The sequence below is a fragment of the Pristis pectinata genome, chromosome 6 (assembly GCF_009764475.1).
Source record: "Pristis pectinata isolate sPriPec2 chromosome 6, sPriPec2.1.pri, whole genome shotgun sequence".
In the NCBI taxonomy this organism is placed as follows: domain Eukaryota; kingdom Metazoa; phylum Chordata; class Chondrichthyes; order Rhinopristiformes; family Pristidae; genus Pristis; species Pristis pectinata.
The window spans coordinates 67511647-67525628 of record NC_067410.1 but is presented as its reverse complement, the minus strand read 5'-3'; the positions used below and the strand labels follow the sequence as shown (position 1 = coordinate 67525628).

At 42.4% G+C, this 13982-nt stretch overlaps 1 protein-coding gene across 1 annotated transcript in view; it reads left to right on the top strand.

The window, feature by feature from the left end:
* The first annotated feature begins 1694 nt into the window (after positions 1–1694).
* The window catches only part of LOC127571176 (ephrin type-A receptor 3-like), a 281826-nt gene continuing 269538 nt past the window's right edge, over positions 1695–13982 (top strand). The window contains exon 1 of the mRNA XM_052017293.1: positions 1695–2000. Within this exon, the coding sequence (XP_051873253.1) occupies positions 1919–2000 (82 nt within the window). The 5' untranslated portion in view covers positions 1695–1918. The remainder of the gene's footprint in view (positions 2001–13982) is intronic.

Sequence of the window (13982 nt, the reverse complement as noted above, 5' to 3'; positions counted from 1 at the left end):
GAGCACGTGTTGCAACGACAAGTATCAATTTGCACCAATTATGATACACACCATAAATCGCCAATGCTCCAATCCGTCCTCCTTTATCGCGACACGTTTATTGGTGAAGACTATGTACCATTTATTCCGCGTTGGTCGAGACCCAGATAGCCCTCGGAGCCTTGCTTAATATAGGAGACGGCGTTCGGTTTGTGGCGGCTCTTTGAAAGAACTTAGCTTTGGAAATAGGGATATTTTATTCTTGGAATAACAGAAAGTAAAACTGCGTCACATCTGTTCCCTCAAATGCAACAGAGGTTGCAGCTTTGGATCAAGGTTAGCGGGCGCCGTGCACAGATTTTTTTCCCCCCAATATAGCACAGATTACAAAACTGGCGACATGCCAGGTATACATATCACACACATCCCCGAGAGAACAGCGCATCCTCAGGGAACTTTCTACAGGGATCTTACAACTTGCCGCTTTCTGAGCAACTGCAAGCAAACACAGGACATTTCCCAAACCCAGTGTACATTTAAAACTAAAATTGAAATGATCAATGCTACCTTTCTTCAACTTTACAATGAGTCATTACAAACTCTATTTTTAATGCGATCAAGAATGTCAATTTATTTTGTACTAATACTGCACCAGCACGTCTCGTCACCTGTGACACTCGTCTTCTGAGGCATGTAGTTTGTGAATCCAAGTCCCACTCGGAGACACAAGTATGAAAATATAATGTAGTATTGCGGGAGCGCCGAGTTTTTCTAACTGATGCTCCATTATAGGCTCAACTGTCCTTATTATAAAACCTGTAAAACCCTTTGGGGTTTCATATTGTGCAAAGTGCTACACAAATGCAAGATATGTTTTTATTCCGAACAAGAGTTATGGGTTGCTCCCAGTCTCTTGCCCAATATTTATCCCCTAATATGCTTCATGAAAACATACTATAAAATGGATGTGACAGCAATAGACTTAAAACATGACAACAGTCCTTTTACGTGTTTTACTGGAAGCTGTGATGTTAATTGATTTTCCAGACAGACGCTGTAAAAAGGGTGGATGCGCCTTTAAGAGTTGAGTACAGTTCTGTGGTTTATTAGACTAACACACGAGAAAGCTTCAAGCAAAGTAGTCGCAGGTCAGTCAGGACGGGAATGCTCACACATGCAAAACGAGAATTTCCTTAAAGGGACCCTGTTCCTTTGAAAACAAAATGCGGTGCAAAGATACAGTTGCGTGCTCTTTCTCTTTATCGACTTGTCTGACACTCTAGGAAAGGTTCTAATTGTGATGCTGGTTCGTCAGTATTTTCCAATGTTCAAAGATAATCTGACAACGCAGCCCATCAATTTGTAAATCAAATTGATTTAGGCAGTCTTAACATTCTTGCATTAAAGTTATTAGGATGGGGAAGAGTAAACGAGACGTTTGATTGTGACCCCCACAGAGTGCAATAACCGATAAGGAAAGTAAGACTTATATATTAAAAAGGTTGGGAATGAAGAGCTATTTATTGAATAATTTACAGGATGACCAAGCCAAAAGCATAGAATGCATCGAATTTACATCACAGAACTAAACCATCAGCCCTACAACTCTGTTCTAGACGTTATGCCCCATGTAACCCTTATATTTCAACTCCGTTTCACAATGCCCATGTACTTATCTAGTTTTCCCTTATATGTGCACTGCGTTTCTGAAATCCGGACGCCCTGTAATGTTGCCATGGCTCTTGTGCCACCGCTGGGGGCAGGGGGTGTTGTCCCTTTAAGGTAGTAGTGGAGAGGCAGCTCTGTTTGCTGGCGTGTGATTGACAGCCGAGACGTTTCTAGTGCCTCCTTCCGCAGTTCGGCGGCTTCCAGCTCTCTCTCTCTTTCTATTAAGCGCTCAGTAACTTTAAAGAAGGGATGCAGACTCTGGCGGACTAAAATGGCTCTCCACCGATGGATTTATCCTTTACTCCACTTCATCCTCACTAGCAATGCCGCCCGGAATTACCCAGCTAACGAGGGTAAGTTGTACTTCAGGTGACCGCTGCATTGAGGGGAAGAAAGTTAATGACATGGGATTTGACATTCTTTATGATGAGTTGCACCGTAAACCCGACCCATAATTATCCGGGGAAATTCTGCACGTTTAATATTTTGCAAGGAATTTGAAAACGGGGTGAAACATCAGTGGCCCCGAGTTGCTTTAAGCAGTTTTTCCATTTCGTTGAAAAGTGAAGTGAATTATTAGGTGAACCTGTAGTGCTAGTAATTAGTTGGTAGAACTGAAAGTTTGGGAGAAGCGGGTAGAAATAACCTTGGGGATGGGGTAAGGAGGTAGTGATGTCTTTGGGTCATTTCGCTTCAGTGAAGGCATAATTAAATAATATTTATCCACACAATTCCGTGGCCATAGATACGACTTAATAGCATCACCTGGGATCTCGTTAACGATTAGCCTTGTGTTTAGCGGCGACAATGCATTTAGATTTGCATCATTGGGTAGATTTAGGTCAGTTTATGATATTTCTTGCATGTAGATAATAACGTTACTATTTGTGATGTGATCAGTGAAAGTTGTCTGTTAGATTCGAAGTGTTTCATGAGATTAGAAGGATGGATGTTACCCAATTTGTACCTGGCAGGATGCACTCACTTGGCTGGCTGAGCAACCATCCTGTCTGTGTGTTCTTGCCTCTCTTTGCCAGCGAGACCGCACAAATGCCAGGCAGACACAAGGTGGCGGTCTTTCTCCCCTCGCCTTCTCCCATAGCTGGTTGGGAATCAATTTTGCAGCCTTAATTAGTGAGTTTTTAATGTTTTGATTATTTAAAAACAATAGCACTTCTTTGCTTTCAATGTTATAAAACATTTTTTAATGTTTCCCCTCAGATTTAGGCACTTAATTTTTTTATGCAAAGTATTTTTGAGAAAGCTGATTTATTGATGGTGCAGCCAAAGGACTGATAAAGGCCGGTTCTCCCAGCTAAGCAATGCCCTTAAAGCTACAGACTCCATTAATTTTATTGAGCAAAAGTGAACAGATAAATCTCTGATACTACTTTTGAAAACATCCACCTTTTCCCCCTTTCTCACTTTTCTCCTCCATTCCCAGCTAAAGATGATGGTATTTGTGGGGACCCTGTGCTCCAGAGAATAGCTATCTGCCCTATCACCCAGGGGCTGTTGTTCACCTTCCCGGGTGGTAGGTCAAGTGCAATGCAATCCCATCTTGCCCCCACATTCCAGCAGGGGTCACCAGAGAGCATTTGTTAGTTTGAAGCCTAACTAATTTCTGTAACCGTGCTGCTCCAAGACGGATGCTAAAACCATTTGTGTTATCCATGATATCATTAAATGGCGAACATTAATAAGGTATCCAGCCAGAGTGTTTTTTATCCTCCTATTTCTGATTTGCTGGTTCCTGAATAATACCAGTTGCTGCTCTGCTCTGAATTTTAGGGTGAAGAGTCAAGGTTAGTGATGTCAGAAAGTAGGCTGTGCATACTTGTTGTAATCCTTCACAGTGACTGGTACTTGGGAACTGTTAGGTTCCAGCAAATCAGCCTCTGCTGATACTTTGGGGATGCATCATTTCACAAGAACAGTGCCACTCTGCAGCTTCTAGCAGTAATGTAAAGAAAGGACAAAGCTTGTGATGGGTCCAAAGCCTGGGCTGTGCACTCTGTGAAAGAAGTGATCATGGAGGAGGTCACTTCCAGCTCAATCAGGCACACTCAGAATTCACGCTATGTCTCACTTATTATCAAACATTTTAAGAACAAAACTCCATTTTGGGTCAGTTAATCCAAAGAATGAGAACAGACTAATGGCTGATCTCACCAGGTTTTGACCCACTGCTGTCCTTGGGACACGGACTCTTGTTGGAGCTTACATTCACAAACGATCTCCCAGTGTCACTTCCAAATGACTTGCCTGTCTGAGGTTTTAGTGAGCAGCAGACAGTAAAACTGGAAGGATCACAGTCCTACCTTGTGCTTTTGTTTGTCTAGTGTATGGAGAGATTCCATGGTGTTCTGGAGTAGAAATTGTGGGACTTTTTCCTCCTGATCTCTGCAGGATTGATGTCACTTTGCAGTCAACAGCTGCCCTGGCTGAGATGAGGTCAGCAGGGATCAGCAAAGAAAACAAAAATTGAAACTGTTCTGCTTATTAGTACAGTGGTACATTTACACATCTAATCCATTGTCACATTCAGTACTCACCCATTTGGTATGAATAGACCAGAACATTTGTAGGCAAACTAACCAATGGTACAATGGCTGTATACAAAAGGGGAAAAAAAAAACTTCTATTTGTATAGTGCCATTCACAGCCCACTGAAGTATAATTTCTGTTGCACATCTGCCACTTTTTTCATGCAGCAAGTTTCCACAAATGGCAATGTGATAGGGAGCAGCTAATTTGTTTTAGTGAAGACACAAGAGATTGCCAGTGCTGGGATCTCGAGTACAAAACAATCTGCTGGAGGAACTCACTGGGTCGAGTAGCATCTGTGTTGAAGGAGGGGGGTGAAGGGGAGGGGGGATTTGTTGACATTTGACTTCTTAAGGATCAGATGCAAGGCTTTGACCTAAAATGTCAGTAGTTCCTCTCCCACCCACCCAACCCCAAGATGCTGTTGACCCGCTGAGATCCTCCAGCAGATTGTTTGTTTGTTTTAGTGATGTTGTCATGAGGACAAATATTGGCCAGGACATTAGGGAGGACTCCTTGCTCTTCAAAATTGTATCATGCTTAATTTCCACCCGAGGGACAGATGTTTAAAACTAGCTGTTTAATATCTCAGCCAAGAAATAAAATTTGCATCTTCCTATTGAGCTGAAGTGCCAACTTAGACTTCAAATGTGGTATCAATGTCTGTTGTTCATATGGATAATTATGAATGTTTCTTAATGGTTCTGTAACACTATGTTGAACAATTGGCCTTGTGTGCTCATAGCTGGCCTTTCTATATGATATTCTTTTCATGTCATGTTTTTGAACCATATGGATAAAGAAAAACCTTATTTATTGTGACACAGAAGGCCTTTCAGCCTCGGGCACTCCTTTCAGAGCTGTCCTATTCTCTCCCTTTATTTCCCTATTCTCCTGCAACCTATTCTCTCACACATGGCCATCAACTCCCCTGTGACTCATTTATCACTAACCTCCACTAAGGGCTAATTAGCTGTAGCCAACTAACTTATTGCCATGTCTTTGGTATGTGGGAGGAAACCAGAATACCGGGGGAAATCCACAGGACCACAGAGACAATGTGCAAACTTCACACAGGCAGCCCGGCCAAGGTCAGGATCGAACCTGGATGTTTGGAGCTGTGAGGCAACAGCACTGTCTGCTACATCACCATGCTATCTGAATTTATCTTCCTGCAGTTGACTCCAATTTGGCTGGGTGTTAGCTGTTGCTCTGCCCGGCCTCAATGTTCCTACTTGTCCTTGTCTGGTGACTTTGATGGAGGGAGCACAGATGTAGATGTTTCAGGAGTACCCACCCTTCTTTGTCAGAGGTACACCCTTTTAACTGAACCCAAGTGGAAAAAATGGCTATTGTTCCCAGCTGATCATCAGTGATAAAATTTTGAATTCTAACAAGAGAAAATACTGAACTTTGAATATTCATATGAGCTTGGGAGGAAGGCATGACAAATGACTGAATGTGGAAAAAGAGCATCGAGTAATTGGAAATTTGTTGGCTATCTTTGTCCTGCCTGAACTGTTTGCTCCAGATTCCATGGAAATCCTATTGGTCACATGGTCCTTCCAAACTGTCTCCCTGCTGTAGACCTTTGCTTGTGTAAAACCTGAAGGAAGTTTGTTGGGGGGGGGGGGGGCAGTAAATTCAGGTGCAAAAGCAGAAAGAGTGAGCAGAAGAAAGGAATGGGAATAAGAATAAATACATAAAGATGGGCAGCAGGAGGTGAGGGGTGACTTTGGGCTGTGATTCCATGTATTGGAGATTCAAGTATTTGCAGCCCTTTGTCATGTTCGTTGGAAACAATACATTGCCTTTTTGTTTCTTGTGGCTGGTAACTAAAATTATTTCTGTTCAGGTCAACACAAGCTAAAGTTGTGCACTGTGTTTAGCCAGGAGCTGAAGAGAAATAATATTGTTTGTAAAGGCCATTCATCAGCACATAACAACTGCCACACACTTGACTGTTCAGTGATCAGCAGCTGCTTGCACATTTTGAATTTAGCCCTGACTACATTAGAAGGTGAGGAAGGGCAGCTGCTGCAAGGCCCAATGTTTGTGTGGTTGCATTTGCTGCCCAATTACACACATGCATTGATTCCTGCAAAGTGTTACTGTTTTCCCTGGAGTGAAGGAGACTGAGGGGTGACTTTATAGAGGTTTATAATGAGGGGCATAGATAAGGTGGATGATCAGTCTTTTCCCCATGGTAGGGGAGTCTAAAACTAGAGGGCATGGGTTTAAGGTGAGAGGGGAAAGATTTAAAGGGGACCTGAAGGGAAGATTTTTCACACAGAGGGTGGTGGGTATATGGAACGAGCTGCCAGAGGAAGTGATAGAGGTTAAATGACATTTAAAAGATATTTGGACAGGTTCATGGATGATAGATGTTTTGAGGGATATGGGCCAAATGCAGGCAAATGGGACTAGCTCAGGAAGGCATCTTAGTCAGCATTGGAGGCGTTGGGCTGAAGGGCCTCTTTCCATAATGTATAATTCTATGACTTTGTAGGTGAAGCTTGCATTGATCGCCAGTAATTCAGCAACTTTATTGCCCTCCCTTGCCCCCAGAAATTATATTATTGATAGTTGTAGATATACACAGTGACAGTCTTCCAGTACTTGGTCACACATGAACTCACTCAGTGGTGTATTCTGCAGGGGATGAGCACAGTCCTGAATTTGGCACGTATGTACATTTCATCCCTTGTGAACATCATCTGCATTATACAATAATGGCAGCCATAGAGTCATAGAGAGGTACAGCATGGAAACGGCCCTTCAATCCTCTTAGATTCAGAGTATCAGCCACCCATTTACACTAATCCTAAATTAACCCCTTTTTTTTAAATTCTCCCCACTTTTTCAATAATTTCCTCCAGATTCTACCACTTACCGACACACTAGCGGCAATTTACAGCGGCCAATTAACTTGCCAACCCATGTCCTTGGGATGTGGGAGGAAACCCATACAGTCATGGAGAATGTACAAACTCCACACAGACAAAGGTCAGGATTGAACCCAGGTCTCTGGTGCTGCAAGGCAACGGCTCTACTAGCAGCACCACTGTGCTGCTGTGTTCAGTGCTGATGAGGAACAGGAACTCTGGGTTACCTTTAGCCCCCCCTTTAGCCGTGACTGTAACTAGCCTGCTCGAGTGATGATCCTCTTCGGCGCACTGCGTCTGGGAGTTGAAGTCGGTATGTCCCAGTTTAACACTTGGGTAAAGCCTCTACTCACAGGGATCTTGGGAGAAATCTTTCTCTTTTGCTCCTCACTTCACAAAATGACCTTGGTTTCAGGGATTTTATGCCTAGCCTGATATATTTGTGTACATTTCCATTTCTTTTTATTCTGCTTGCTGATTTGAATCTACAGTCTCTTTCCCAAGCTTCCTTCGGGTTTGATGTAGGCAAAGATATGGGAGGCAGCTTGGAAGGACCATGTGGCCAACAGAATTTCCACAGAATTTGGAGCAATCAGTTCATACAGAGTAATGACAGCCAATAAATTTCCAATTGATCTACTCTTTTTGTTTACATTCAGTCACTTCTCAATCCCTTTCCCCACCCCATGTGAACTTGTTTGAAATTCGGTATCTTCTCCTGTTAAGTGTCAAAATGTCACCATTGATTGTGATAGTTACATTTTTGACAATGGTATGCATTTCCTATTGAATGGCAAAACATCTTGGGGTGTGTCACACAGGAGTGAGGGCAGCCAGACACCAAATCAAAGCAGGAGAGATTGGGAGGGGTGATTAAAACACTTGGCCAAAGTGAGGGCTTAAATAAAAAGGCTCAAAGGCAGAGGAATTTAGAGAACAATTTTGCAGAGAATGTGACTTGGGCAGCTGAAGGTATATCAGCCATTGTAGTGTAAAAGAAGGTGGTGTTCATGAGAGGCTCACATGGTTTACGTAACAGCACAATTCTCCACTGAACTATCAGAGAAAATATTATCCAGCATCTAATGGGCTAATGGGGGGGTGGTGGGGGCGGGGGGGAGGATTGTGACTGATTATTGCTTCTTCAAGATGAAATACAGATCAGGTTTTTTCAGTTACAAACTGTCCCCTGGTGAAAAATACCCAACTTAGGGACACCCCTACATAAGAACAAGTTCCCATAACATTATTAAATTCAAAGGTCTGAAGTATGTACATAGTTCATTTCCACGATTGGCAGATCTCTCTCTCTCTTTTTTCCCCCTACCTTCCCACCCCCCCCCCCTCCATTTTCAGTAATGCACTTTCTTATCCATTTTATGTGCTTTGGTTGCCATTCATTACAATACCATGGAGGTGTGGTTAACATATTGAGTATTTTTTGTGCATTTTCTGACTTGCGAATTATGGATATCTGTAAAAAAAAAATGGAACCTGTTCATTATCCGGGGATGGCTTGTTGTACACACTTTATTCTGTAAATCAGGAAAATATGATGCTGATTTCAAATGCATCATTTCTGAAAAAGGATTAAAAATCAGCCTGCAGATGAAGTATATTGGGCCATGTAGGGGAAATCTGCCCATGTCCAGCAATCTGTCACTCAATATTTGAAGTGCTCTGAATTCTGATACATGCTGTTTTCTTTTAAGTGACTCCCTTATGAATAGAAATACTGTATTTAATAAAAACCACAACTCTCGCTGTAATGTTTTTTCTGTTCACCTTCTAAAGACTGCATCAAGAACTGAATCTAAGTATCGAAAGAAATACTGAGTTGCTTGGACCATTGCCAGTACTTGTGTTCACACTGGGGCAGGAATCATCAATACTGCCAGTGTAGGTTTTCTTCAACATTGGTTAGGTACAGATAAAATGTTCATACTTATCCATGCTACTCAAAAGATCTCTTCGGTGTCAATCAGCAGGGTTACTTGCTTCTTAACTCAGTGTATTGATAATAGCAGTTTAATGGGGCTGGAACCCTGGCTTTCATTGTTCCTAATTATTCCAAGATTAATACAAAAACAAGGACACAAGGCTTCATGAGTGGGTTGTTAAGCTGCATTAAAAATGGAGGAAGAGTTCCTGGGTAGATCGGTAAATCCATTCAGTGACTTAGATTGGAAGGCTCCAAGCTTTCATCCTGGGCTGATCACATCTGGAGTAACAGCAGAGGGTGTTGCAGCTAATCTCACTTCTGTAAAGAGTGGAACATGAAATCAGTCAGGATTCCTGCTTCTGATCTTGCAGAAAATTCCTGAGGTTGAAACGCAAGGAGCAACACACAAGGTGCTGGAGGAACTCAGCAGGTCGGGCAGCATTGATGGAGGGAAACGGACAGTCAACATTTCAGGTCGAGACCTTTCATCAGTCCAGGGGAAAGGTCTCGACCCGAAACATCGACTGTTGATTTCTCTCCATTGATGTTGCCTGGCCTTCTGAGTTCCTCCAGCATCTTGTGTGTTGCTCCAGATTCCAGCACCTGCAGTCTCTTGTGTCTCCTCCCTCAAATGTAAGGATGTCAGCTGAAAGTGAGGCTTTGTGATTTTCCCACCCCTGCCCCCAAACCCTCCCATCCACACTAGGGTAGGATGAGCACCTGAGGAAATACCCCAAATCGGAGGCAGGATGTTGGTTTAAATGCATATTTCAGACGTGTCATCATCCTCCCTAGCCTGAAAGCATTGGCAGTTGTTGGGATTCAGCTCTAGAACAGCAGAACCCCTTTGTTAAGCATCAAACATGGAGAGGGACATCGCGAGTCACCATTTTGTGAGCAGGTGGGGGGAAAACTGTCAAGTCCAATCCTGTTTCCACCTGACAGGCTTGTGACCGATTTCTAGCAGTGTTAATTGGATACCAATGAAGAATGGGTCCCTGGTCATTTTCTGTCTAATTCAGCAACACTGAGGTCCTTGCAGCACCTCAGCTGCTTTTCGAAATAACATCAACTAACTCACTGCAGAGTGGAGACTCAAACTGGGACCATTCAATCCATGCTACAATCAACTGTACTAGATTGTTGAAGAAGCTACAAGCATAAACTCTTAATCATGTCAAGGTTGCCTTCTGTTCCTTCCAGTACATCATACTCGGTCCCTCTCTCTGTATTGTTTACTGCCATTTTACAGTCCTTTGTGCACTGTCTGTCTGCTGTCTTCCTTCAAATCACAAAGAACTTGTGTAAATACTGGAAACTGGTAAAGAGCCCCATCAGATGTATGAAATACAGTGGATAATCCCTCAATGATACTGTAAATGTAACAAATGGACAAAGAAAAAGAGAGGTTGGGATGAAAGTCAAATATCGGCCTGCCGAGTGATATGGTTCAGGAATAAATCTTGTTCATCTTGGCATAAGTTATCATCTGTATTGAAATACGTTTATAGAAAATAAATTGGCTTTCACCACAGATGTGCTTCCACAGTACATCCCATAGCACTGCAAGGAGCTGTAAGTAGCAACCTGCCACTTTATCAGTTTAGATAGTTTTGGCTGAGGAATAATGACCAGGACTTGGACCAACTTGCTATGGATTCTTTAAAATAAAACCAAAAACGTTGGAAGTACTCAGCAGGTCAAGCAGCATCTGTGGGGGGTGGGAGGGAGAGAGATACACAAGTAAATGTTCTGGGTCAATAATCTTTCATCAGAGCCTTTCTTATTTCAGATTTCCAACATTTGCAGTATTTTGCTTTTGGATGCTTTAAAGTCTACTTGAGTGGTTTAATGCAATATTCAGCCTGGCACCTCCAACTGTACAAATTTCCTCTATACACACTGAAGCATCAGCTTCAATAATTTTCTTTTAATATTGCATTGAGATTTAAACCCACTTTTGACTGTCACTGAACCACCCAAAGAAAATTACAGATTCATATGCAAGATCGAGTCTCTTTTATATTCCCCGTTCATGCGGAACATAAACGTCAGAACTTTATGGACTAGACGTTGGCAGCCATGCAACAGTGCATTAGGAAATGTCCTTTTGCTTCTTGGGACTTGAGTTTGAGTGCAGCCCAAATTTATTGAATTCTGTTCTCAGCTGCTAACAGCAGCTTTACAGATCATAAGTGAAATGAGTTTGGGCAGTTTCAATTCATTCCCCAATGAACACCCCATAGAAAATGTTAATCCAACACTAATTATCTCTAATTGGATAACTCTGTGTCTGTAAAGGGCATCCTGCTGTGGGGAATGGAAATTCTATGCTTTGGGCTGAATACAGGTGTAGTTTGCTAAATGAATTTGACCTGCATTGTGACCCATAAGTTTTTAAACAGGGATTTATGAATGTGTTTATGTTATAACTGGAATGGTATTTTCTTTGAGGAACTTTTGAGTGAGTGTGGTCTTCATTGATTCCATTTTCGAGTAATTGGATGTCTTTTCATTTGGGGCAGGTGTTCCAACTTTGAGAGGTCACACACATAGTGGGTGGGGCAAACTGACTAAATGCTTAGCTAGACATTCAATGATGCCTGTTTGAGCCTTGGTAATCTTTTAATATGTTTAGTTAGAATGAGCAATTTGAGAGAGGATGCAAATGAATAGATTTGTGGATTTAAGCTTAACAACTGGTCCCTACATTTGAAGGGTCAGCTTCATTTAGCTCGTGAAGGTTGCCATGTTTGCTTCTGAGTGAGAAAATTAAAGGTTCAAATTCCAGTTTGGGGCTTTGAAGGCAAAATCTAAGCTGATGCTTTATTGCAGTACCAAGAGAATGCTGTATTATCAGAGGAGCTGCTTTAAGTAAGACCTTAAACCAAGGTTCCATTTGCCTCCACAAAAGACATTAAGGATCCCATGGATGCACTGCAAAGCAGGGTGGGAGCTGATGACTTGGTTTATCCCTTGATCAACATTGCTAAGCAGATTACTGAACACTTGCACATTGCCGTTTGCGAGACTTTGCCATTTTGAAACTGACTGTCATGTTTCTACATTTTAACAGTGACTGCACTCAAAAACGTTCTTGTGAAGTCTTGTAGCCGTGAAAGTCTTGTGTTTCATACCATAAAACTGCATACGTAGAGACTGGATTGTAGAGTGCTGTATTTTCTATGTTGCTTGATTCAATTTCAATGAAAAACTGAAAACTCAATGCATTTCTAATTTTCTTCCCAAGCCCTCTGTATGTCTGCTGGATTAATGTACAAAAGAATCTGGGCCTGCAGTAATGTCTGACAATGTGCAACACATGCCTGGATATTCCTTTGGGAGTTTTGTCAATGGTTGGCTGATGCACAGTGCGGGCAACTCCTAAAGAATTGAGCTTCAGCATCACTTAAAAGGGGACTTCCTGAGGAAAGGGCCACCCACCCTGACCCACTGAAATTTGGCACTGGGCACCCTTTAAGTAATATACTTACAAAGTATTCCTCTGATTTACCCTTTGCCCTCAGTAGTGAAGCCCCCACCTTCTCGCCCCTTTGCCCCTGCTCTTAATTTTGCTGTATCCACCTTGCCATCACTACCAGTCTGCCAACCTGCAAGAGCATTTGAAAGAAAGGCTTTTCCTTGTGTAAAGCCTATTCTGCGTGGTGCACAATGCCCTGGGCTTACATTTGGTTGCTTTGCCATTTGGATCATGGAAGTATGATTATGCAATGGACCATATGGAGTCTGAATAATCTAGATTTTAATGTTGTGGAGCTCCATATGTTTATCTGAAGGGAGGCTTAGAAGAAACTTCAACGCATTGGGATTAATGGGAAATCTAAATTTCTTTTGGATATGGGCTGTGAGGAATAGTACCCTTGATATAGAGCAGCAGGCAAAATATATTAGAGGTAAAACAAAAGATTTCTGGAAACCTAAATCTAAAATAGCTTTAAAAGATGTATTTATACAGTTCTTAATTCAACTCTTGCAGTGTTTTCACATCCAGTTCTTCCTTTCTTCTCCTTAATTTGCCAAAGCTGGTAGCTACCCAATAAGATTAAAATAAGGGGGAAAGGAAATTTGTGTCAAATTGAAAAGAAAAATTATTAGGTTAGATAATACACAGAAAATGGGAGATAGTCAAACAAAAGTCAATTGGAATACAAAAGAAACCTTTCCCAGGAAAAGAACAAGTTGTTATAATGGAAGTATTGGTCATGGAGTGATATATGAGGTGGGAAGTTTAATTGCATATCTTGAGATTTTCCTGCACCGATCAACTTCTGAACCCAGTTGTGTTCTTTGTATGCATTGGATCTCTTCTGCAATGCTGGCACTATTCTCTGTGCCGTGGGTGTCATGACGGGTGTATGTCCTTAAAAATGGAAGCAGGTCCTTGCTTTGCTAAAAGAGGACCACCAACGTGTGCTCCTCATTCTCTTGCCTCCCCTCAGCTTCCAAACTCCCCCTTCTCCTTCCAACCATGATGGGAGATCAGAGAGGATTTTGTGCATACACAATAACCCGAGCTGCTGAATCTAGTGCTTTTGATGTTTTGGACCTTTTGTAGCGTCACACCAAACTGGCACTGGTCCTTTGGTCTTCAGCCCTTTGTTGCCTCCACCTATCACCTCCCAGCTTCTGGTGCTATTTCCACAACTCCCCTCCACATCTGCCTATCACTCCTCCTCACCTGGATCCACCTGTCGCCTGCTGGGTCTTGCTCCACCCCTTTCCTCCACCCTTTTACACTGGCTATCTTCCCTCTATCTATCAATCCAGTCTTGACCTGAAACATCATCTGTCCGTTTCCCTCCACAGACGCTGCCTAACCCACTGAATTCCTCCAGCAGTTTGTGTCTTGCAATGAGTCCTACTCATTCCTCACCTCCCTCTCCCAAAAAAGGCCTCCAACTCCAACACAGCCCTTCTTCAACATGTGAAATTGTGTTGAA